This window comes from Gymnoscopelus microlampas (assembly GCF_963454915.1).
Source record: "Gymnoscopelus microlampas genome assembly, chromosome: 2".
Taxonomy (NCBI): domain Eukaryota; kingdom Metazoa; phylum Chordata; class Actinopteri; order Myctophiformes; family Myctophidae; genus Gymnoscopelus; species Gymnoscopelus microlampas.
This window is the reverse complement of record NC_139939.1, coordinates 60,669,088-60,695,889: the sequence shown is the minus strand read 5'-3', so window position 1 is coordinate 60,695,889 and position 26,802 is coordinate 60,669,088. Positions and strand designations below refer to the sequence as shown.

Below are 26,802 nucleotides of genomic sequence, written 5' to 3'. Positions count from 1 at the left end.
GTGGAACTAGCTGGACCGGGAAAAAACATACAGAAAAATATTATTATTATTTTATATTACAGTAACATATATATATATTATATATTATATTAAGTAATAATATAATAAGTAATTACCTATTACGTGTATGTTTAATAATTTTTCCATGTTATGTGTGTATAAGCTTAAGTCTATAAGTTATAAATCTTACAGGGGAGAAGCCCGGGTTGAGATTCAGGAATTCTCTGACAGACACAAGGACTGAGAACGGCCCAAAGTTGTTCTGCAACCAGTCAACACTGCTGTTGGACACACAGCCTCGGTCTGGAGGGGACAGATCAGAATGAAACATTGAAGGGATAGTTCACCCCCAAAATGACTTTTTTTCTATCGATTAGTCACTCCACGGAGACTTGAATTCGTGGACGTTTTTTTGTTTTTGTCGCATTCCTAAGCCAATAATTTGATGACCGGCAGCAGTTCCGGTAGGACACACAGGGTCTCCTTTATGTCTGCTACCGGAACCGCTGCCTACCGGTCCACTGGTCATCAAATTATTGGCTAAGGAATGCGACAAAAACAACAAAATATCCATGAAGTCTCCATGGGGTGAACTATCCCTTTCAAACAAAAGGGTGTATGAAAATGTCAGTCAATAGTAAATTATCCATTAAAAAGAGCCCATAGACTCATTATTTATTATTGAGATAATGTAGTTAGTCAGTACCTGACAGTGGGCGGGACAGGAAAGGGAGGATTAGATCCTTCAGGACCAAATGCTGCTGCTGTGAGGTCATGTTGTCAAACTGATGGCTAAACTCCTTCAAACTGTGAATTAAACAAAAACACAATGAGAAATAATCTTCTCTATGACGGACTTATTATTCTAGAATCTAGAGGAAAGTTATCATTGTGAGTATGACTTAACCTTATGGGGACCTAAACTCTTAAATCAAACAACATGTCAGATCAAACCAATATTCAAAGTGAATTACATTAGCACATTAATGTGATTGGGTTATAATGATGAATAATAGCTTCCAGGTCAATACTTATCTATATATATACAATTTGAATCCTGCGCCATGTCGGTTGTCCGTATGCGACGCCAGTGTGACGGTGTGACGTAATCTGACATCACGATGACAACGCCAGTGTGACGTAGTATGTAGCCAGTGTGACGTCATATGACATCACGGTCGTGACATCACGATGAGACACGCCAGTGTGACGTAATCTCACGACAGCATGACATCACATCCTACCTATAAATAGGTAGGATGCATCCAACACCCCAAAGGACTTGGACAAGAACAGCTTCCAGACTGGTCTGGAACCAGTGGAGCTGGGGGACTGGTTACACTTCATCACTGCTGCCAGATCCTGTGCTGTCAACATGGACACCTGGGTGGAGAAAATGGAGAGAGCAGAACAGAAAGAAATACAGGAAATGTTTAAAGAAGTCAAGATGAGAAAAGGTTCTGTTGTTTAAAATATGAGTGTACGAAGGGGGACACCTCTGTTTACTTTTATATAGAATATACTGGTTGAGGCGGCGAATATGGACTAGATTCCGGTCAGAGAATCAGGGGGGTATGGAGAAGGGATTTCTTTCCAATCATTTATTTCTCTCCAAAGGGCATTGGGTTATTGGTCTTACAACAGTATGAATGTGTGAGGGTGAATGTGTGGTATCGTTTCATGGACGCACAAAGGATAGGGGATCAAGGAACAAGGGAACAGGAGGAAACATACAGAGATCTTCGTGTCTGACTGGTCCTGCTTATGTCAAACACTCTACTGACTAAATAGACTGTCAGTGGTAAGTACCATGTCAGGCCACTAGGCGTCACTGACAGGCATTCTACAATGAGGGACTTAAGTGACTTACTGAAGCACAAGCATAATCTTCAATGCCATAGTCACAAAAACTTCCACTCATCTGCCCGCTATTGAGGAGGAGCTGTAGTGCAGTGCTTTGGTAAAGGAAAGGAAAAAAAGGTTCAATCATTTCCTACATTACAACAACATGATTATTTATTAAATAAATCTGAGAAATAAAATTCACCTGTTAACTCCAAGACAAATGTCTGCTTCTGTGAAAACAGTGCAAACGAATTAAGGATTGAAAAAAATAACTAGAGAATATGTTCTGGGAATGTAAGTGGTTTGGAAACAATTTCTGTTCAAAGGGATTTAGGAAGGCATGGCGGCTCTGACGCGTGTTTTTGAAACACAAAACTAGTAATGACATAAGTTCCATGTGTTGATGCCTGAACATAAGGACAGATGCTCCTATATACATACAACACTCTTGATGAAGGCACATTTATTGCTGATATTGTTCAACTTGACTGAAAAAGTTAAACTATAACTGCACTTTGACCATAATGTTTTATGCATTTTCTCCATACTCTATCTTCTATTTGTTTCTTGACATATTTTTCTCTCTTTAAATGCCTTATGTAAAGAATATTGATATTGCCTTTGTGTATGAAATTTGCATTTACAAATACATTTGGATTGCCATACTTGACAATGTTTCACAAACTACTAGGTCAAGAAAAGCATACAACACTTACCACTTGCTGGAATAAAGTTGCACTTGGGGGAAAAAGGGGGGGAAATAGTTGTGAATTTGATGACATTTAAATAATACTCTACTTAACGTTTAAAATTTGAAAACAAAATTAAGGCAAATACCTCTCCACTGTATATGATGCAGCCTAAGAATAAAAGTGCAAATACTGTAAGGCCTTGGTTCACTCTTAAAACACCATGGCATAACAAAATGACCATTGCAACACCATAACAACTAAGTTAAATATCACTTTACGTCCTTTTGATAGAAGATCTCACCTGGTGGAACTTGCTGGAATAAAGCCAGCTTGTTGTATGTGATGGATGATGCTACACCCAGAGGAAGAGTAGGCAAGGCCTGGTCCAGTCTGGTGAAACTGAAGATCAACAAGTCGGGGGTTAACTTCAGCTAATAATAATGAATGGAATCCCATCTACCAAGTCTTCAAAATCCACAATATATTGATGGATTGACGGATATATACACTTACATTATTTTGTATGATGAGCAGGAAATGTTTTCTTGAAAAGTTACAAAAAGACATTATAATTTCAAACCAAATGTGCACAGTTACTGTTTCTATTATCTTTACTTTATTGTTTTTACCTTCCCAGAGACAAGGTGGGACACAAACTCAGCCAATCCTTTCTCATTTGGAGATGCAGTCAGGTAGTCAAACACTGCATTTATGACGTCTTTCTGAGCAAGAGGCAACACCACAAGTTCTGCACTCTGCTTTGGAGACAGGAGCTTTTCAGCCTCCAGCTGCACAAGAAAAACAAGAACAAATATAGCTGCAAGCAGCAATGAGCGGTTTCGAGAATAATGGCAGACTGGCAGACTGTGACAGAGTGGCAGACTGGCAGACTGGCAGACTTTGACAGAGTGGCAGACTGGCAGACTGTGACAGAGTGGCAGACTGGCAGACTGGCAGACTGTGACAGACTGTGGCAGACTGGCAGACTGGCAGACAGACAGACAGACAGTGACAGAGTGGCAGACTGGCAGACTGGCAGACTGTGACAGACTGGCAGACTGGCAGACTGTGACAGAGTGGCAGACAGACAAACAGACAGACTGTGACAGAGTGGCAGAGTGGCAGACTGGCAGACAGACAGACAGTGACAGAGTGGCAGACTGGCAGACTGGCAGACAGACAGACTGTGGCAGACTGGCAGACTGGCAGACAGACAGACAGTGGCAGACTGGCAGACAGACAGACAGACTGTGACAGAGTGGCAGACTGGCAGACAGACAGACAGACAGTGACAGAGTGGCAGACTGGCAGACAGACAGACAGTGACAGAGTGGCAGACTGGCAGACAGACAGACTGTGACAGAGTGACAAAGTGACAGAGTGGCAGACTGGCAGACAGACAGACAGACAGACAGACAGTGACAGAGTGGCAGACAGACAGACAGTGACAGAGTGGCAGACTGGCAGACAGACAGACAGTGACAGAGTGGGAGAGAGAGAGAGAGAGAGAGAGAGAGAGAGAGAGAGAGAGAGAGAGAGAGAGAGAGAGAGAGAGAGAGAGAGAGAGAGAGAGAGAGAGAGGCAGTGAGAAAGAGAGGCAGTAAGAGAGAGAGCGAGAGAGAAGAAGTGAACATGCATTAATTAACAAAGTCATGATTTTTGTTCAGTAAATTATATTTGGACCGGTTAAATTGGGGTTTGAACCAGGGACCTATAGACTTGTGGGTAGACAGTGTAAAGGATAAGGATAATTCCAGGTCCGTTCATGAAAGTCCTTGCGGTCTTGTTTCCAATGAGGGCCTGTGAGCAATTAGGGGTTAAGAGTCTTGCTCAGGGACACATTTCATTTCATCGACACATTTGCTGGCCTGGCCTGGATTCGTACCTGGGGCAACCACGGCCTCTGGCTCCCTAGGTGGGCTCACTAACCACTCAGCTATGGCCACAGTACAGACTGAGCCATTGGATAGACAGAATTGGATTTCATATGTGGTAAGTTATCATACAGCATGGGTTGCTTATTATATACATACAAGCTCATAACGCGTCACATTGTAGATCGGCTGTATGTGGTTACTGTAGGTGTTGTATTAATAATTACATCTGCAAAGTAACAAGTAACTAAAGCTGTCATCTGCTGTAATTGGAGTAGAGTAGAGTAGTAAAGTAAAAGTACCTAAAAATTGTACTGTGCATGTGGCAGGTGTGATTGGTGATGAGTGAGAGCAGGTGAGAGGGGTGGATCCAATCCATGGGAATAGGGGGAATTCCAAATGATGATCACCTCAACGCATTGTTGGGGACAGGGATCGAACCAGCGACCTATGGATTCACAGGCTGCCTCTCTTCTCATTGAGCTAAAGATATGGCCTCCCTGATGGTGTCTGTTGATATCTATAGGTTTTTCCGTCCTATAGGTTCTTCCGGTGTGAGATTGTAGATCAGCTATTTTCACAAGAAAGTATGTCATACATAAAAAACAACTAACAACAACAACTAACAATTGCATGTTTATTCATTGATACAGTCATGTTGTGTGCAATGCAATTGAGTTGAGGTCTGCATGAGGTGTGATTTGAACCAGCGACCCTCTGGTATCAAGGCAGATGATTAAGCCATTGGGCCAACAGACCCGAACTGACGAAAAGGGAGTTCACACACATGACACACTTTCACGCAAATTGCTCAGAAATACTGGATTTAAATGTTTTTCAAACTGCTCAAAATTGCAGACAATCTAAGGGCGGAGTTTACTGGTTAACAATTGCACATGCATTCATTGATACAGTCATGTTGTGTGCAATGCAATTATAATGAATTCTACATGACGTGGGATTCGCACCAGGAACCCTATGTTTTCAAGGCAGATGATTAAGCCATTGGGCCAACAGACCTGTACTAGTGAAAAGGGAGTTCACACACATGACACACTTTCACGCAAATTGCTCAGAAATCCTTGGTTTAAATGTTTTTCAAACTGCTCAATATATTTCGGAATGGAAACTAGTGGAAAATAGTCGATCTACAAGCTCACAACGCGTTGCTATCTAAAAAGGTGTGAGATTGTAGATCGGCTATTTTCACAAGAAAGTATGTCATACATAAAAAACAACTACTCTCAAAAGCATTTCGTGTTATTGTCTAAACATTGCACATGTCTGAATTAACAGGGTCATGTTTTGTACAATGCAATTTAAATGTGAACTGTAATAAGTGGGATTCGAACCAGGGACCTTCGGCACATAAGACTCACACTCTACTGGTGGAGCTATCTAATACAGAGCCTTAGACAGTGAAAAGGGAGAATCCAACAAAACAAAACAAAAGCGCGAATGAAGTACGTCAAACATTGAAAATAACTACTTTCAAGTATGCATTTCTCGTCATCTTTAACAATTGCACATGTATTCATTGATATAGTCATGTTGTGTGCAATGCAATTATAATGAAGTCTACCTGAGGTGGGATTCGAACCGGCTACCCTATGGTTTCAAGGCAGATGATTAAGCGATCAAGCTATTGAACCAACACACCTGAACCTGTGAAAAAGGGCCTCAAACATGTATTTGACACAGTTTCATGCAAATTGCTCAGAAATCCTGGATTTAAATGTTTTTCAAACTGCTCAAAATTGCAGACAATCTAAGGGCAGAGCTTACTGGTCAAAGTGATACATGTGTTCCTCATGAGTCAAGGCACATGTGTAAGCAGGTTTAACGGCTGTCGGCCAAACGAGGCATGGCTTTTGCCTGTTTAAAGTTTGCATTTTCAAAAAATTGCTATAGCGCCCCCCTTTGACCAATTGGAGTAAGATTGGTTTCAGTGATACTTGGAAGGACCCTCTACAATATTGCAAAGTGTCAAACAAATGTGAGTCTGCATGTATGTGTTAGGGGCAGATGAATAATTTAAAAAAAGCTGCAATTTTCATTGGCTTATAAAAGCTTAACGTTTTCACTTATGGAAAATCCGCTTGGTTACGTCTGTCGGCATTGGTCCAAAGTTCATGTGTATACAGTTTCGTACAGATTGCTCATAAATCCCAGGAGGAGTAGGCTTTTTACTGCTTTTTACTGCTTTTCATAGAATTCGAAATGGTGGGAGATCTAAAGGTCAGAGGTCAAAAGTCAAACAGTGAAAGTTGTTAGGCATGAGGAGACGCATGTGTGTATCGAAGTTTCATGGCTGTAGGTCGAACAGGGCATGAGCTGTACCTGTTCAAAGTTGGCATTTTCAATTGAGTGCTACAGCGCCACCCTTTGGCCAATGGTTGTGAGTTTCGGGTTTTCGCCGTTTGGCATAGCCCTCTACCATATTGCCGAATTTCATAAGAAGTGACCAGGCGGTTAGGCCAGAACTGGCAAAAACGGCGGAAGAATAATAATAATAGTGAAAGTGTAGAGATGTAATAGCTTTCGAAGCCTGATGGCTCTCGAAACCTAATGAAAGTGTAGAGATGTAATAGGGTTCGAAGCCTGATAGGCTCTCGAAACCTAATAATAGTGAAAGTGTAGAGATGTAATAGCTTTCGAAGCCTGATGGCTCTCGAAACCTAATTAAGTCTACCTGAGGTGGGATTCGAACCGGCTACCCTATGGTTTCAAGGCAGATGATTAAGCGATCAAGCTATTGAACCAACACACCTGAACCTGTGAAAAAGGGCCTCAAACATGTATTTGACACAGTTTCATGCAAATTGCTCAGAAATCCTGGATTTAAATGTTTTTCAAACTGCTCAAAATTGCAGACAATCTAAGGGCAGAGCTTACTGGTCAAAGTGATACATGTGTTCCTCATGAGTCAAGGCACATGTGTAAGCAGGTTTAACGGCTGTCGGCCAAACGAGGCATGACTTTTGCCTGTTTAAAGTTTGCATTTTCAAAAAATTGCTATAGCGCCCCCCTTTGACCAATTGGAGTAAGATTGGTTTCAGTGATACTTGGAAGGACCCTCTACAATATTGCAAAGTGTCAAACAAATGTGAGTCTGCATGTATGTGTTAGGGGCAGATGAATAATTTAAAAAAAGCTGCAATTTTCATTGGCTTATAAAAGCTTAACGTTTTCACTTATGGAAAATCCGCTAAGTTACGTTTGTCGGCATTGGTCCAAAGTTCATGTGTATACAGTTTCGTACAGATTGCTCATAAATCCCAGGAGAAGTGATTTTTTTACTGCTTTTTACTGCTTTTCATAGAATTCGAAATGGTGGGAGATCTAAAGGTCAGAGGTCAAAAGTCAAACAGCGAAAGTTGTTAGGCATGAGGAGACGCATGTGTGTATCGAAGTTTCATGGCTGTAGGTCGAACAGGGCATGAGCTGTACCTGTTCAAAGTTGGCATATTTCAATTGAGTGCTACAGCGCCACCCTTTGGCCAATGGTTGTGAGTTTCGGGTTTTCGCCGTTTGGCATAGCCCTCTACCATATTGCCGAATTTCATAAGAAGTGACCAGGCGGTTAGGCCAGAACTGGCAAAAACGGCGGAAGAATAATGAAAGCCAAGGAATGTAATAGGGTTCGAAGCCTTACAGGCTCTCGAAACCTAATTAATTGCTGGATTGTATTTTATTTAAAACAATCTAGTAATTAATATAGGTCTAATCATTCTTTGGTGTTTTATAGGTGATGAGGTCTTACAGGGGAGAAGCCTGGGTTGAGCTTCAGGAATTCTCTGACAGAAACAAGACTTGAGAAAGGCCCAAAGTTGTTCTGCAACCAGTGAACACTGTTGTTGGACACACAGCCTTGGCCTGGAGGGGACAGATCAGAATGAAACATATTCAAACTGAAAGGTATCTAGAAATAATACATTTTCCATACGATCTGTTATTGAGATGTTATAGTTACCTGACTGGGACAGGAAAGGGAGGATTAGTTTCATCAGGACCAAATGCTGCTGCTGTGAGGTCATGTTGTCAAACTGATGGCTAAACTCCTGCAATCTGTGAAGAAAACATAAGACAGAATGAGAAATACTTGCCTTCAATGAGTCTCTCTGAATGATTGATTAGTATAGATAGGGGAACAAAAAACGTTTAAAATAATTTTGACTTAAAGCTACATTGTAACTTTGAAGTGCATACTGTAAAAGGTTATTTTGATGTCCCTGCTCTATTGAGAAATTTAGAGATCATGTGGTCTGGTAGGTCAACTACTGGTTACCACTTCTAGTACAAGTGGTACTGCCTTAAAGTGCCTTAGAGCCCTGCCGCAAACAGGGCTAAAAAACATCCAGCTCAACACTTACATTTGCTGATGTGTGACTGCTGAGGTTTCTGCTGCTGAGGCATTGAAGAAACCTTCCCAATGCAGATGACAGGAGCCCTCTCAAACGTCCAGAGAACCACGTCTTGATGACACCACTGTCCCTCAACTGTTCATCAGTCAGCATCGATAGTCTCACGTCTCCAATCACATCCAGAAGCACAGACGATGATGGACCAGTCATGGAAGTAGACTAGGGTAAGGATTACATGGGTCAATATTTATTTTAAATTTGTATCACTATAACGTGAGGATATTTGGTATATGGAATAGTGGATAAAGATTCTGTCTCTATAATAGAGATATTTTTTCAAATCTTGATAGACTGTTTCTATATGTACCAATAACATTATTTCTTCTCTATCGCCTGCACTCTATTTATGTTAACATTATATGCGTATGCTAAATACCTACATTGTAAATTATAAATAGCATCTGCCCTTTTAATACATTTTGTTGATTGGTCATTGTATATTCAGTATACAATTTAGCAGTTTAATTTTAGTTTATTTCAGTGTCTGGTTAGAGCTACGTTTTGTACCATGTTGGCAAGAATATCCAGAGCTGCATCCAACACCCCAAAGGACTTGGAGAGCAACAGTGTCCAGACTGGTCTGGAACCAGTGGAGCTGGGGGACTGGTTACACTTCATCACCGCTGCCAGATCCTGTGCTGTCAACATGGACACCTGGGTGGAAAGAAGAGCAGAAAGAAAATAAAGAAAATGTTTAAGTCAAGTCAAGATGAGAAAAGCTACTGTTGATAAGAATTGAGAGACTTTAGTGGCTTACTGAAGCACAAGCGTATTCTTCAATGCCATAGTCACAAAAACGTCCACTCATCATCTGTCCATTGTTGAGGAGGAGCTGTAGTGCAGTGCTTTGGTATAGAAATGGAAAATAGGATCAAACATTTCTTGCATTACAACAAAATTATTCTTAATAAAATAAAGCTGAGATGTGCTGCTTAAAAAAAACTCACCCGTTAACTCCAAGACAAATGTCTGCTTCTGTGAAAACATGAGAGTAAATGAATTAATGTATTAATTTATCCATATTTATGTACGTGTGAAATCTGCTGTACAAATAAACTTGCCTTGCCATATTATAATGTTTTTTAAATTACTGTACTGTAGGTATAGAAAAGTATAAACACTTACCATTTGCTGGAATAATGTTGCACTTAAGGGAAAAGGGTGAAATGGTTGTGAATTGACTGAAATTAACATAATACTCTGCTTAACATTTAAAGCTTGATTACAAATTAAGGTCAATACCTCTCCACTGTATATGGTGCAGCCTAAGAAAAGAAAAGTGCAGATATTAGGCTTTTGTTCATTTCTAAAACACCATGGCAAAACAAAATAACCGATACAAATCAAAGGTAAATGTAACAGCAATGTTTACATCATGTAGATAGAAGATCTAACCTGGTGGAACCTGATGAAGTAAAGTTAGCTTGTTGTATGCGATGGATGATGCTACACAGTCAAGAAAAGATTCATCACCACAACTGGATTTTATTTGATAATAATAAGGTAACTATTTGGTCTAATCATTCTTTAGCTTATTTTTTATGTGGCAGCGATGAAGTCTTACAGGGGAGAAGGCTGGGTTGAGATTCAGGAATTCTCTGACAGACACAAGGGCTGAGAATGACCCAAAGTTGTTCTGCAACCAGTAAGCACTGCTGTTGGACACACAGCCTTGGTCTGGAGGGATAAGAACAAAATATGAAGGCATCCAAACAGAAAAATGGCTGTAAATACCAGTCAAAACATTTTCCAGTAAAGAAAATGTCCCATTCCAATTGAAAATAGAATAGGAATATATTTATTGAGCAAATACATTTGAAAATGAGAGCCAAACTGTTATTGAGATATTGCAGTTAGTCAGTACCTGGCTGTGGTCGGGAGAGGGAAGGGAGGATTAGTTCCTTCAGGACCAAATGCTGCTGCTGTGAGGTCATGTTGTCAAACTGATGGCTAAACTCCTGCAATCTGTGAATCAAACACAGAATGAGAAATACTTATTTCTTAGCTTATTGGTGAAGCTAGAGAAAAGGCAACGGAGTCATCGAAATCAAAATGAGTCATCCCACAGCAAAGTCTATGGAAATCCAGCCAGTAGTTTTCAAGACATCTGGCTCTATAATAGAGATCGTCTTTCAAATCTTGATAGACTGTTTGCCTGACAGTGAATAGGGAATTTAGCTTTTTTTTTCATTAGCAAATCTTTTTAAGATGATTAAAAACATGAGCTTTAAATTTAAATAATTTCATATGTGTTGCTTTTAATTCGTTTTAGAGATTTTTCATTCTATCTTAACCATAAAAGTTGTTTTCAGTGTCTGGTTAGAGCTACTTTTTGTACTGTGTTGGTAAGAAGATCCAGAGCTGCATCCAACACCCCAGAGGTCTTAGAGAGGAACAGCTTCCAGACTGGTCTGGAACCAGTGGAGCTGGGGGGCTGGTTACACTTCATCACTGATGCCAGATCCTGTGCTGTCAACATGGACACCTGGGTGGAGATAATGGACAAAGCAGAACAGAAAAAACAGGAAACCTTTAATGAAGTCAAAATTGGAAAATAATATACTGTTGAGTTCGATGTAAGAGACTTAGGCGGCTTACTGATGCACACGCGTATTCTTCAATGCCATAGTCACAAAAACGTCCATTCATCTGTCCGTTGTTGAGGAGGAGCTGTAGTGCAGTGCTTTGGGTGGAAAAAAAGATCAAATGTTTCTTGAGTTGCAAAACAAAAAGTGTGTTCATTAAAAATATTTGAGATGTTGGAGGCTTTGCCTCAGAACACTCACCTGTTAATTCCAACACAAATGTCTGTTTCTGTGAAAACATTAATGATGAAAATAAATCACAATAAAATTCATAAAAATGAATCAAAACCACTATAATAATACACTTACCATTTGCTGAAGTAACAACTTGGGAAAGAAAGAAAGAGTGTTTCAGGTACCTACCTCTCCACTGTATATGATGCAGCCTAAGAATAAACAAGCACAGAAAAAAAAATGATTTCAGAAATACAATGTGAAAAACATAACAGCCACTGCTAATAACATGTGAACATAACAGCATAGTGATACATCACTTTTAACTCAGGTAGATACAGTAGAAGATCTCACCTGGTGGAATTTGATGAAGCAAAGTCAGCTTGTTGTATGTGATGGATGATGCTACACTCGGTGGAAGAGTAAACATGGCCAGGTCCAGTCTGGTGAAACTGAGACCCAACAAGTTGGGATTAACATAGGCCAAAAATAATGATTTAAATTATTTCTACTTGGTCTTCAAAAAACTAAATATACTGATAGATAACTTGCATTATTTTGTACGACGAGCAGGACATTTCACCCTGAAAAATTACAAAAAGAGTTTGTGATTTTAAACCGAATGTGCATAGTTACAGTTTATATTACTATTATTACTTCATAGTTTTTACCTTTCCAGAGAACATAACAAGGTGGGACACAAACTCAGCCAATCCTCTCTCCTTTGGAGATTCGGTCAGATAGTCAAACACTGCGTGGATGACAACGTCTTTCTCAGGAAGAGGCAACACCACAAGTTCTGCACTCTGCTTTGGAGACAGGAGCCTTACAGCCTCCAGCTAGATGGAAAGAAAGTCAAGAAAAACTTGATCACCACCACTGGACTTTATTTTATATTTAGAAAGTAATTATCTCTTGGAGCTAATAATTCATCATTGTTATGTAATGTAACAACTTTAAAGTCTTACAGGGGAGAAGCCTGGGTTTAGATTCAGGAATTCACTGACAGGCACAAGGCCTGAGAATGGACCAAAGTTGTTCTCCAACCAGTAAACACTGCTGTTGGACACACAGCCTTGGTCTGAAGGAGACAGATCAGAATGAAACATTAAGGCATTGAAAGGTGTCTGGAAATACAGTCAATACATTCTCCAGTAAAAAAAATAATATTTTAATTGATTGTAAAAATAGATTTGGAAATGAAAATTAAACCGTCTGTTATTGAGATATTGCAGTTAGTCAGTACCTGACTGTGGTCGGGACAGGAAAGGGATGATTAGTTCCGTCAGGACCACTTGCTGCTGATGTGAGGTCATGTTGTCGAACTGATGGCTAAACTCCAGCAATCTGTGAATCAAATCAAAATACAATGAAAAATACTTGTTTTCAAATCAACTTCAGTTGTTTGTTTTTCGGCCAATTCCCATCAGGGTGCGCCACATCATCTGTTTCCATCTGCTTCTGTTTTCGGCATCTTCCTTGGTCACTCTAGCCACCTGCATGCCGTCTCTCTCCGCATCCATAAACCTCCTCTTTGGCCTTCCTCTTCTCCTCTAACCTGGCAGCTCCATCTTCAGCATCCTTCTCCCACTATACCTCTCATCCCTCCTCCGTATATATCCAAACAAACATCCAAATCTCGCCTCTCTTGCTTTATCCCCAAACCTTCTAACCTGGGGTAATCCTCCAATCATTATCATAATCATTGGCATCCTCAATTTTGCCACCTCTAGTTCCGCCTCCTGTCTTTTCATCAGTGCCACCATTTCCAAGCCGTACACATCTTCCCTCTCACTCTAGCTGGAACCCTTCTCTCACAAATCACCCCTGACTCCATCAGTTCCACCCTACCTATCTCTTCTTCACCTCTCTCCCACACTACCCATTACTTTGGACTCAATTCAACTTCACTATATGACTTCTTACTCACGAGAAAAAAGAAAAGAAATTCAAAACATTGTGAGTATGACTTAACTACGTTTTTCATCCAAACACCCCATTATGGGAGATTAAATGTGAAATACATCCATATATAAAGATGATAGAATTACAGTAGGTGGGAAAATTCAGTCAAAGGGTATACAGATATAAGAAGTCTCCAGCTCAATACTTACACTTGCTGGTATGTGTTACAGCTGAGGTTCCTGCTGCTGAGGCAGTATAGAAACTCTCCTGATGCAGATGACAGGAACCCTCTCAAACGTCCAGAGAACCACTTCCCAATGACATCACTGTCCCTCAACTGTTCATCAGTCAGAATCGACACTCTCAGCTCTCCAATCACATCCAGAACCGCAGACGCCGATGGACCAGTCATCGTCATGGACTAGGGGAAGGATTACATGGGTCAATATTTCATTACGTGTGAGCTCATTTGGTGTAAAGAATAGTGGACAGGGCTTTTCGCTCTACAATAGAGAACTTTCATTCCAAACCTGGGTGGACTGTATGTGGACAAATAACTTCTGGGCAGAAATAATTGATTTTTTATTTTTATTTTGCATTGGTGCATTTTATAATTACTAATTATAAACATAGACTGTACTTATGTGTAGGTCTGAGATGTACTAACTGAGTCATCATTGTTCATTTTAATTAGTTTCAGTGATTGGTCATTCTATCTTTGCCATAACACTTAGCAGTTTAGTTTCAGTTTATTTGTCTGTCTGGTTAGATCTAGTTTTTGTACCGTGTTGGCAAGAAGGTCCAGAGCTGCATCCAACACCCCAGAGGCCTTGGAGACTGGTATGGAACTAGTGGAATTGGGGGACTGGTTACACTTCATCACTGCTGCCAGATCCTGTGCTGTCAACATGGACACCTGTGTGGAGATAATGGACAGGTATTACAGGTATTGGAAGAGAAAGAAATATAGGATATTTCTAAAAGAAGTAAAGATTATAAAAGGTGCTGTTGAGTTCAATCTGAAAGACTAGTGGCTTACTGAAGCACAAGCGTATTCTTTAATGCCGTAGTCGCAGAAATTTCCACTCATCTGTCCACTGTTGAGGAGGAGCTGTAGTGCAGTGCTTTGGTAAAGGAAAGGAAAATAAATCAAATATTTCTTATATTACAAAAATATTATTCTATTCAAAAAATAATAATAATAATAAAGTTCAGTTGTTGGAATCTTTGATTCAGGAAACTCACCTGTTAACTCCAATACAAATGTCTGTTTCTGTAAAAACATGAGAGTAGATCAATTAATTAACGATGATGATTATTATTTTTTAAATAAATATCTGATAAACATTTATTTAATTTTATATATGCTTACCATTTGCTCGAGTAACAGGGCACTTGGGAAAGAAAAGGGTAAAATGCATGTTAATTTGCTGACAGTCAATACTCTGGTTAGAGTTTAAAGCCTAAATATAATTCCAAGTACTTACCTTTCCACTGTATATGATGCAGCCTAAGAAAAGACACATTTTTTGATGTAATTAAAAACACCAAACAACATAAAGACCATTGCTAATTGCATGTAAACATCAATAATAGCATAGTGAAGCATCACTTTAGGTCATGTTTATAGAAGATCTCACCTGGTGGAACGTGATGAAATAAAGCCAGCTTGTTGTATGTGATGGATGATGCTACACTCGAGGAAGAGTAGGCATGGCCTGGTCCAGTCTGGTGAAACTGAAACCCAACAAGTTGGGGTTAACATCAGTGAATAAATCAGTGAATAACAATAAATGAAATTCTTTCTACTGTACATTGTCTTCAAAAACAATAATACAGTATAATTAAATACAAACTTACATTATGTTGAATGATGAACAGGAAATGTTTCCCTGGAAAAAAGAAAAGAAAAACAGAGGTTGTAATTTCAAACCATATGTGCAGTTACAGTGTCAATTATCTTTACTTTATAGTTTTTACCATTCCAGAGAACATGACAAGGTGAGACACAAACTCCGCCAACTCCTTTGGAGACTCAGTAGTCAGATAGTCAAACACTGCGTTGATGACGTCTTTCTCAGCAAGAGGCAACACCACAAGTTCTGCACTCTGCTTTGGAGACAGGAGCCTTACAGCTTCCACCTGGACAGAAATAACATAAAGAAATATAGCTGCAAGCAGCAATGAGCGGTTTCGAGAATAATGGCAGACTGGCAGACTGTGACAGAGTGGCAGACTGGCAGACTGGCAGACTTTGACAGAGTGGCAGACTGGCAGACTGGCAGACTGTGACAGAGTGGCAGACTGGCAGACTGGCAGACTGTGACAGACTGTGGCAGACTGGCAGACTGGCAGACAGACAGACAGACAGACAGACAGACAGACAGTGACAGAGTGGCAGACTGGCAGACTGGCAGACTGTGACAGACTGGCAGACTGGCAGACTGTGACAGAGTGGCAGACAGACAAACAGACAGACTGTGACAGAGTGGCAGACTGGCAGACAGACAGACAGTGACAGAGTGGCAGACTGGCAGACTGGCAGACAGACAGACTGTGGCAGACTGGCAGACTGGCAGACAGACAGACAGTGGCAGACTGGCAGACAGACAGACAGACTGTGACAGAGTGGCAGACTGGCAGACAGACAGACAGTGACAGAGTGGCAGACTGGCAGACAGACAGACAGTGACAGAGTGGCAGACTGGCAGACAGACAGACTGTGACAGAGTGACAAAGTGACAGAGTGGCAGACTGGCAGACAGACAGACAGACAGACAGACAGTGACAGAGTGGCAGACAGACAGACAGTGACAGAGTGGCAGACTGGCAGACAGACAGACAGTGACAGAGTGGAGAGAGAGAGAGAGAGAGAGAGAGAGAGAGAGAGAGAGAGAGAGAGAGAGAGAGAGAGAGAGAGAGAGAGAGAGAGAGGCAGTGAGAAAGAGAGGCAGTAAGAGAGAGAGCGAGAGAGAAGAAGTGAACATGCATTAATTAACAAAGTCATGATTTTTGTTCAGTAAATTATATTTGGACCGGTTAAATTGGGGTTTGAACCAGGGACCTATAGACTTGTGGGTAGACAGTGTAAAGGATAAGGATAATTCCAGGTCCGTTCATGAAAGTCCTTGCGGTCTTGTTTCCAATGAGGGCCTGTGAGCAATTAGGGGTTAAGAGTCTTGCTCAGGGACACATTTCATTTCATCGACACATTTGCTGGCCTGGCCTGGATTCGTACCTGGGGCAACCACGGCCTCTGGCTCCCTAGGTGGGCTCACTAACCACTCAGCTATGGCCACAGTACAGACTGAGCCATTGGATAGACAGAATTGGATTTCATATGTGGTAAGTTATCATACAGCATGGGTTGCTTATTATATACATACAAGCTCATAACGCGTCACATTGTAGATCGGCTGTATGTGGTTACTGTAGGTGTTGTATTAATAATTACATCTGCAAAGTAACAAGTAACTAAAGCTGTCATCTGCTGTAATTGGAGTAGAGTAGAGTAGTAAAGTAAAAGTACCTAAAAATTGTACTGTGCATGTGGCAGGTGTGATTGGTGATGAGTGAGAGCAGGTGAGAGGGGTGGATCCAATCCATGGGAATAGGGGGAATTCCAAATGATGATCACCTCAACGCATTGTTGGGGACAGGGATCGAACCAGCGACCTATGGATTCACAGGCTGCCTCTCTTCTCATTGAGCTAAAGATATGGCCTCCCTGATGGTGTCTGTTGATATCTATAGGTTTTTCCGTCCTATAGGTTCTTCCGGTGTGAGATTGTAGATCAGCTATTTTCACAAGAAAGTATGTCATACATAAAAAACAACTAACAACAACAACTAACAATTGCATGTTTATTCATTGATACAGTCATGTTGTGTGCAATGCAATTGAGTTGAGGTCTGCATGAGGTGTGATTTGAACCGGCGACCCTCTGGTATCAAGGCAGATGATTAAGCCATTGGGCCAACAGACCCGAACTGATGAAAAGGGAGTTCACACACATGACACACTTTCACGCAAATTGCTCAGAAATACTGGATTTAAATGTTTTTCAAACTGCTCAAAATTGCAGACAATCTAAGGGCGGAGTTTACTGGTTAACAATTGCACATGCATTCATTGATACAGTCATGTTGTGTGCAATGCAATTATAATGAATTCTACATGACGTGGGATTCGCACCAGGAACCCTGTGTTTTCAAGGCAGATGATTAAGCCATTGGGCCAACAGACCTGTACTAGTGAAAAGGGAGTTCACACACATGACACACTTTCACGCAAATTGCTCAGAAATCCTTGGTTTAAATGTTTTTCAAACTGCTCAATATATTTCGGAATGGAAACTAGTGGAAAATAGTCGATCTACAAGCTCACAACGCGTTGCTATCTAAAAAGGTGTGAGATTGTAGATCGGCTATTTTCACAAGAAAGTATGTCATACATAAAAAACAACTACTCTCAAAAGCATTTCGTGTTATTGTCTAAACATTGCACATGTCTGAATTAACAGGGTCATGTTTTGTACAATGCAATTTAAATGTGAACTGTAATAAGTGGGATTCGAACCAGGGACCTTCGGCACATAAGACTCACACTCTACTGGTGGAGCTATCTAATACAGAGCCTTAGACAGTGAAAAGGGAGAATCCAACAAAACAAAACAAAAGCGCGAATGAAGTACGTCAAACATTGAAAATAACTACTTTCAAGTATGCATTTCTCGTCATCTTTAACAATTGCACATGTATTCATTGATATAGTCATGTTGTGTGCAATGCAATTATAATGAAGTCTACCTGAGGTGGGATTCTAACCGGCTACCCTATGGTTTCAAGGCAGATGATTAAGCGATCAAGCTATTGAACCAACACACCTGAACCTGTGAAAAAGGGCCTCAAACATGTATTTGACACAGTTTCATGCAAATTGCTCAGAAATCCTGGATTTAAATGTTTTTCAAACTGCTCAAAATTGCAGACAATCTAAGGGCAGAGCTTACTGGTCAAAGTGATACATGTGTTCCTCATGAGTCAAGGCACATGTGTAAGCAGGTTTAACGGCTGTCGGCCAAACGAGGCATGGCTTTTGCCTGTTTAAAGTTTGCATTTTCAAAAAATTGCTATAGCGCCCCCCTTTGACCAATTGGAGTAAGATTGGTTTCAGTGATACTTGGAAGGACCCTCTACAATATTGCAAAGTGTCAAACAAATGTGAGTCTGCATGTATGTGTTAGGGGCAGATGAATAATTTAAAAAAAGCTGCAATTTTCATTGGCTTATAAAAGCTTAACGTTTTCACTTATGGAAAATCCGCTTGGTTACGTCTGTCGGCATTGGTCCAAAGTTCATGTGTATACAGTTTCGTACAGATTGCTCATAAATCCCAGGAGGAGTAGGCTTTTTACTGCTTTTTACTGCTTTTCATAGAATTCGAAATGGTGGGAGATCTAAAGGTCAGAGGTCAAAAGTCAAACAGTGAAAGTTGTTAGGCATGAGGAGACGCATGTGTGTATCGAAGTTTCATGGCTGTAGGTCGAACAGGGCATGAGCTGTACCTGTTCAAAGTTGGCATTTTCAATTGAGTGCTACAGCGCCACCCTTTGGCCAATGGTTGTGAGTTTCGGGTTTTCGCCGTTTGGCATAGCCCTCTACCATATTGCCGAATTTCATAAGAAGTGACCAGGCGGTTAGGCCAGAACTGGCAAAAACGGCGGAAGAATAATAATAATAGTGAAAGTGTAGAGATGTAATAGCTTTCGAAGCCTGATGGCTCTCGAAACCTAATGAAAGTGTAGAGATGTAATAGGGTTCGAAGCCTGATAGGCTCTCAAAACCTAATAATAGTGAAAGTGTAGAGATGTAATAGCTTTCGAAGCCTGATGGCTCTCGAAACCTGATGGCTCTCGAAACCTAATTAAGTCTACCTGAGGTGGGATTCGAACCGGCTACCCTATGGTTTCAAGGCAGATGATTAAGCGATCAAGCTATTGAACCAACACACCTGAACCTGTGAAAAAGGGCCTCAAACATGTATTTGACACAGTTTCATGCAAATTGCTCAGAAATCCTGGATTTAAATGTTTTTCAAACTGCTCAAAATTGCAGACAATCTAAGGGCAGAGCTTACTGGTCAAAGTGATACATGTGTTCCTCATGAGTCAAGGCACATGTGTAAGCAGGTTTAACGGCTGTTGGCCAAACGAGGCATGACTTTTGCCTGTTTAAAGTTTGCATTTTCAAAAAATTGCTATAGCGCCCCCCTTTGACCAATTGGAGTAAGATTGGTTTCAGTGATACTTGGAAGGACCCTCTACAATATTGCAAAGTGTCAAACAAATGTGAGTCTGCATGTATGTGTTAGGGGCAGATGAATAATTTAAAAAAAGCTGCAATTTTCATTGGCTTATAAAAGCTTAACGTTTTCACTTATGGAAAATCCGCTAAGTTACGTTTGTCGGCATTGGTCCAAAGTTCATGTGTATACAGTTTCGTACAGATTGCTCATAAATCCCAGGAGAAGTGATTTTTTTACTGCTTTTTACTGCTTTTCATAGAATTCGAAATGGTGGGAGATCTAAAGGTCAGAGGTCAAAAGTCAAACAGCGAAAGTTGTTAGGCATGAGGAGACGCATGTGTGTATCGAAGTTTCATGGCTGTAGGTCGAACAGGGCATGAGCTGTACCTGTTCAAAGTTGGCATATTTCAATTGAGTGCTACAGCGCCACCCTTTGGCCAATGGTTGTGAGTTTCGGGTTTTCGCCGTTTGGCATAGCCCTCTACCATATTGCCGAATTTCATAAGAAGTGACCAGGCGGTTAGGCCAGAACTGGCAAAAACGGCGGAAGAATAATGAAAGCCAAGGAATGTAATAGGGTTCGAAGCCTTACAGGCTCTCGAAACCTAATTATCATTATTATCACCACCTGGAATTTATTTTATGGTATATGTATACATATATCTATATGTATATCTATCTACATTATATCTGTCTGTGCGTGTATGCATGCTTGCGTGCATGTGTATACAGTATACTACATAGTGTATTTTTCTTGCCAATAATATCAATCAATCAGTGGTAGCTTACAGGGGAGAAGCCTGGGTTGAGGTTCAGGAATTCTCTGACAGACACAAGAACTGAGAATGGCCCAAAGTTGTTCTGCAACCAGTAAGCACTGCTGTTGGACACACAGCCTCGGTCTGGAGGTGACAGGTTAGGATGAAACATTAAGGCATTCAAAAGTAAGATGTCTGGAAATATCAAATACTACTGTAAATTCTAGGTGTCAATGGAATTTCCAGTAAAAGTACTACATTCAAATATAATCTGAAATAGACTGTAAAATGGATCCACAATTGTTATTGAGATATTGTAGTCAGTACCTGACTGTGGTCGGGACAGGAAAGGGAGGATTAGTTCCATCAGGACCAAATGCTGCTGCTGTGAAGTCATGTTGTCAAACTGATGGCTAAACTCCTGCAATCGGTGAATCAAATACAAAACAGGATGAGAAATACTTGCTTTCAATTCAACTTCACTATAGATGACTTATTACTGTCGAGAAAAAACAGCCTTTCAAATAATTGTGAGTTTGACCTAACTTTATGGGTACCTAAGCTTTTCAACAACGCCGTTAAGGGATATTAAATGTGAAATACATGCATATACTGTAGTGTTGATAGAATTACAATAGTTGTAAAAGTTCAGTGAAAGGGTGAAATAAGGATGTAAAAACTCTCCAGGTCAGTACTTACATTTGCTGGTATGTGTGACAGCTGAGGTTCCTACTGCTGAGGCAGTATAGAAACCCTCCTGATGAAGATGACAGGAACCCTCTCAAACGTCCAGAGAACCACTTCCTGATGACATTAGGGTCCCTCAACTGTTCATCGGTCAGAATCGACACTCTCATCTCTCCAATCACATCCAGAACAGCAGACGCTGATGGACCGGTCATGGACTTGGAGAAAGATTACACAGGTAAATATTTCATTTAAACATGCATTACATGTGAGCACATGTTCTAGCTCTATTATAGAGAACTTTTATTTGAATTTGTGATGGACTGTTTCACTTTATGTGGACATAGCTTCTAGTTACTGAGTAATTACAATTATTATTATTATTATTTATTTTTTGCATTGGTGAATTTTCTAATTACTAACTAGAACCATAAACAAATTATTTGTAGGTCTGAGGTGTGCTAATTGAGGCATTTCTGTTATCTATCTTTATCTGCCTTTTAGTTTATTTAGTTTCAGTGATTGGTCATTCTATCTTCGCCATTTCAGGTGGATAAGTCACTGATTATTTTGTTCTACAGAGCTTTCATAGAGTCTGTTATTTCCTTTGCTGCCATTTGTTGGTATGGAGACCTTGGCGTTAGACAGAAAAATGCCCTTAACGGGGTTGTGAGGGGGGCTAGCGAGATTGTGGGGGTACAATTCAGCTGTCTGAGTCATATATATGACCAGCAGGTGCTTAAGAAAGCGTCATCTATTAGAGCGGACAGATCTCATCGCCTAAATCCTGAATTTGAATTCTTGCCTTCCGGCCAGGGGTTAAAGACCCCTGCAACTAAAAACAACAATCCTTCCATTTGTGCCATCAATAATGGAAGCAGGAGGAGATAGCCATTATTATCTGGAGCTTGTGATCATGTCTATGTCTATATTTATGTCTTATGTATGTATGTTTACTGTGTTTTGGAGTTTCTTATTATTATCTGCTGAAACATAAATTGCCCAGTTTGGAACATAATACACTTGAACTTGGATAAGACTTAGCAGTTAAATTTCAGTTTATTAAAGTGTCTGGTTAGAAGTTTTGGTACCGTGTTGGCAAGAAGATCCAGAGCTACATCCAACACCCCAGAGGCCTTGGAAAGGAACAGCTTCCAGACTGGTCTGGAACCAGTGGAGCCGGGGGGGGACTGGTTACACTTCATCACTGCTGCCAGATCCTGTGCTGTCAACATGGACACCTAGGTGGAGACAAATGGACAGAGCAGAACAGAAAGAAATACAGGAAATGTTTAAAGAAGTCAAAATGAGAAAAGTTTTTGCTGTTTTAAATATGAAAGACTTTAGTGGCTTACTGAAGCACAAGCGTATTCTTCGATGGCAAAGTCACAAAAACGTCCACTCATCTGCCCATTATTGAGGAGGAGCTGTAGTGCAGTGCTAGGGTAGAGGAATGGAAAAGAAGATGAAACATTTCTTACATTACAACAAAAGTATTCTTTATGAAAAGCATAATAATAATGGTGAGATATCGGAATCTTTGATTCAGGAAATTCACCTGTTAACTCCAATACAAATGTCTTTTTCTGTGAAAACATGAGAGTAAATGAATTAATGAGGATGATAACAAAAACACAATAAAGGTTTGATTAAAAAATACATTAAAAACACTTTAAACTTACCATTTGCTTGAGTAACGTTGCACTAGGGAAATAAAAGAGGAAAATGGTTGTGAATTAGCTGACAGTCAATACTCTGGTTAGAGTTTAAAGCCTAAATATAATGTCAAGTACTTACTTTTCCACTGTATATGGTGCAGCCTAAGAAAAGACAAGTTTTATATGTATTTAAACACACAATGGGAAAACAAAACAACCATTGCTAATAATAACCTGTAAAAAACATCAACAATAACAGTGAAACATCACTTTAAGTCATGTAGATAGAAAGTCTCACCTGGTGGAACTTGTTGCTGTAAAGCCAGCTTGTTGTTCGTGATGGATGATGCTACACTCTGAGGAAGAGTAGGCAAGGCCTGGTCCAGTCTGGTGAAACTGAAACCCAACAAGTCAGGGTTAGCATCAGCCAATAATAATGAATGAAATTATTTCTACCTGATTTTAACGACCTGAGGCCGATTCTACAAATGTCTTCAATTTTTAAAAATAATATATTTATTTATTTTTTAAATGAAAAATACATTCAATGATTTGCACAAAAAAAACACGATTTAAAAAAGAATAGCAGATCTACAAGCTCATAGCACGGCTATTATATTTTTTAACAAAGCAATCTAAAATGACACAGATGCTTTCCCGGTCTAAATGCTACACACAGCCTCTGTAGATAGCTTTAAAGCACAGCTCAAGACCTATTTCTTCACTCTTGCTTTTAGTTGTTTTTAGTGATGTCCTCACTGTTTTGCCTGATTTAGTTGTACTTTTTCTGTAATTGTATTCTTGCTCTGTAAAGCACTTTGAGCTGCATTTCATGTCATGAAAGGTGCTATACAAATAAAGTTTATTATTATTATTATTAAATGGGTCAAACCATAATATAGATGAATATAAACTTACATTATGTTGAACGATGAGCAGGAAATGTTTCCCTTAAAAAATTAAAAAGAAGAAGTTGTCATTTCAAACCAAAGATTTACAGTTACTGTTTCTATTTATATTAATTCATAGTGTTTACCTCCCCGGCGAAAATAACAAGGTGTGACACAAACTCAGCCAATCCCCCCTCCTTTGGAGACTCAAAAGTCAGGGAGTCAAACACTGCGTTGATGACAACGTCTTTCTCAGGAAGAGGCAACACCACAAGTTCTGCACTCTGCTTTGGAGACAGGAGCCTTACAGCCTCCAGCTGGACAGAAATTACATGAAGAAAAACATTATCACCACCATCTGATGTTTATTTGATGGTAAAAAAATATGAAAAGCAAAAGAAAAGAAAGTAAAAGGGTCTAAGATCTAATAATTCATCAGTGATTGATATGTTGTAGCTTACAGGGGAGAAGCCCGGGTTGAGATGCAGGAAATCTCTGACAGATACAAGGACTGAAAATGGCCCAAAGTTGTTCTGCAACCAGTAAACACTGTTGTTGGACACACAGCCTTGGTCTGGAGGGGACAGATTAGAATGAAACAATAAGGCTTTCAAAAAGGAAGATGTCTGGAAAGTCAATACATTATCGAATAAAAAATATTCCATTCTAATTGAATGTAAAATAGATTTGGAAATGAGAACTAAACTGTTACTGTTATGATAGTGTAGTTAGTCAGTACCTGACTGTGGTCGGGACAGGATAGGAAGGATTAGTTCCTTCAGGACCAAATGCTGCTGCTGTGAGGTCATGTTGTCAAACTGATGGCTAAACTCCTGCAATCTGTGAATCAAATACAAAAACAAACACAGTGAGAAATAATTATTTTCAATTCAACTTTACTATACAGTAGATGACTTATTACCCCACTCTTCTAGAGAGAAAAAAAACATTTAAATCATTCTGGAAGTGACTTAAAGGTTTGGGGACTTAACCTCTTGAAACAAACACACCAATAAGAAATATTATTTATTTGATAGCTATAGTGTAGTAAAACTGGCAGGAGCGAGACATGGGGAGGAACATGCAGAAAAGGACCTCGGCCGGATTGAAACCCGGGCCAGCTTGGTATGCCTCTTTACCAGGTGAGTCAGCGACGCGCCCCAATATGAATTATTAAATGTGAAACACATATAGATTTGATAAAATTACAGAAGGTGTGATAATTCTGTGAAAGGGTAATAAGTATGTAGAGAGTCTCCAGCTCAACACTTACATTTGCTGGTATGTGTGACAGCTGAGGTTCCTGCTGCTGAGGCATTGTAGAAACCCTCCTGATGCAGATGACAGGAACCCTCTCAAACGTCCAGAGAACCACGTCCTGATGACATCACTGTCCCTCAACTGTTTATCAGTCAGCATCGACACTCTCATCTCTCCAATCACATCCAGAACAACAGACGCTGATGGACCAGTCATGGTCATGGACTAGGGGAAAGACAAGGAATGGATCAATATTCCATTTAAATATGAATTACTATATGAGAGGACATTTGGAGAATGGAATAATAAGCATTCTCGCTCTATAATATTAGAGCGATTTATTTCAAATCTTGAAGGACCATGCCAATGTTACTACGTCATTGTCCATTGTCAACATAGTCAGCCACATAGTTTACAGAAATCTTGAAAATCTTTCACCGAATTGCTTGATTTAAAAATATATATATTTTGTTTGTATTGGTGCATTTAAATAAAGATTAATTAGACCAATAAACTGTACATGTAACTGTTTGTAAATCTGCACGGTATGCTTTATGAAGTATTTTTGTTATCTAACTTCATCTGCCATTTTCATTCCTTTCTGTGATTGGTCATACTGTACTGTATCTTCACCATAATACTTAGAAGTTAAATTTGAGTTTATTTAAGTGTCTGGTTAAAACTCATTTTATGTACCGTGTTGGCAAGAAGATCCAGAGCTGCATCCAACACCCCAGAGGCCTTGGACCTAGGAACAGCTTCCAGACTGGTCTGGAACCAGTGGAGCTGGGGGACTGGTTACACTTCATCACTGCTGCCAGATCCTGTGCTGTCAACATGGACACCTGGGTGGAGATCATGGACAGAGCAGAACAGAACGAAATTCAGGAAACGTTTAAAGAAGTCAAGATTAGAAAAGGTGCTGTTGAGTTAAATCTGAAAGACTTTAGTGGCTTACTGAAGCACAAGCGTATTCTTCAATGCCATAGTCGCAAAAACGTCCATTCATCTGTCCACTGTTGAGGAGGAGCTGTAGTGCAGTGCTAGGGTAGAGGAATGGAAAAGAAGATCAAACATTTCTTACATTGCAACACAATACTACTTTATAAAGAAAAGGGAAAAAAAGAAAGGTGAGATTATGATAATGGGTTTTTGATTCAGGAACTCACGTGTTAACTCCAACACAAATGTCAGTTTCTGTGAAAACATGAGATAAAATGAAATAATGATAATTAATCAAAAGAATGAATAAATGTTTGATAAAAAAAAGAAATCAAGAACACAATACACTTACCATTTGCTTGAGTAATGTTGCACTTGGGAAAGAAAAAGAGTGAAATGGTTGTGAATTTGCAGACATTCAGTCAATATTCTGGTTAGACTTTAAACTCTGAATACAATTCCAGGTACTTACGGCTCCACTGTATGTGATGCAGCCTAGGAGAATACAATTGCACATAGTTTTTGTTAATAACAAACACGATTAGAAAACATCCACTGCTAATTACACGTAAATATGAACAACAGCAAAGTGAAACATCACTTTAAGTTATGTAGATAGACAATCTCACCTGGTGGAACTTGCTGAAGTAAAGCCAGCTTGTTGTATGAGATCAATGATGCTACACTTGAAGGAACAGTAGGCATGGCCTGGTCCAGTCTGGTGAAACTGAAACCCAACAAGTTGAAGTTAATACCACTTTAATGAAATATTAACCACGTCTTCAATATCCAGGATATAGA

At 39.9% G+C, this 26,802-nt stretch overlaps 1 protein-coding gene and 2 long non-coding RNA genes across 3 annotated transcripts; all 3 read right to left on the bottom strand.

Moving 5' to 3' along the window:
- Positions 1-2,047: 2,047 nt before the first annotated feature.
- On the bottom strand, positions 2,048-3,082 carry LOC311061445. The gene is made up of 5 exons (XR_014602391.1): positions 3,051-3,082; positions 2,839-2,936; positions 2,683-2,705; positions 2,562-2,583; positions 2,048-2,075 (listed from the first exon to the last, which is right to left on the bottom strand). It is a non-coding gene; the product is annotated as an uncharacterized lncRNA (long non-coding RNA).
- A 9,165-nt stretch (positions 3,083-12,247) lies between these two features.
- On the bottom strand, positions 12,248-26,706 carry LOC311056162 (uncharacterized protein; the record flags this gene model as incomplete). The annotated part of the gene is made up of 17 exons (XM_084072593.1): positions 12,248-12,433; positions 12,563-12,675; positions 12,841-12,941; positions 13,709-13,920; positions 22,343-22,492; positions 22,607-22,691; positions 22,810-22,837; positions 22,934-22,955; positions 23,049-23,071; positions 23,208-23,265; positions 23,946-24,116; positions 24,261-24,373; positions 24,539-24,639; positions 25,073-25,284; positions 25,756-25,830; positions 26,474-26,496; positions 26,631-26,706. The coding sequence occupies 17 exons, from the start codon at positions 26,704-26,706 to the stop codon at positions 12,248-12,250; spliced, it is 1,749 nt and encodes a 582-aa protein (XP_083928719.1).
- LOC311061451 lies at positions 14,351-14,773 on the bottom strand. The gene is made up of 3 exons (XR_014602392.1): positions 14,745-14,773; positions 14,539-14,623; positions 14,351-14,415 (listed from the first exon to the last, which is right to left on the bottom strand). It is a non-coding gene; the product is annotated as an uncharacterized lncRNA (long non-coding RNA).
- Positions 26,707-26,802: the final 96 nt, after the last annotated feature.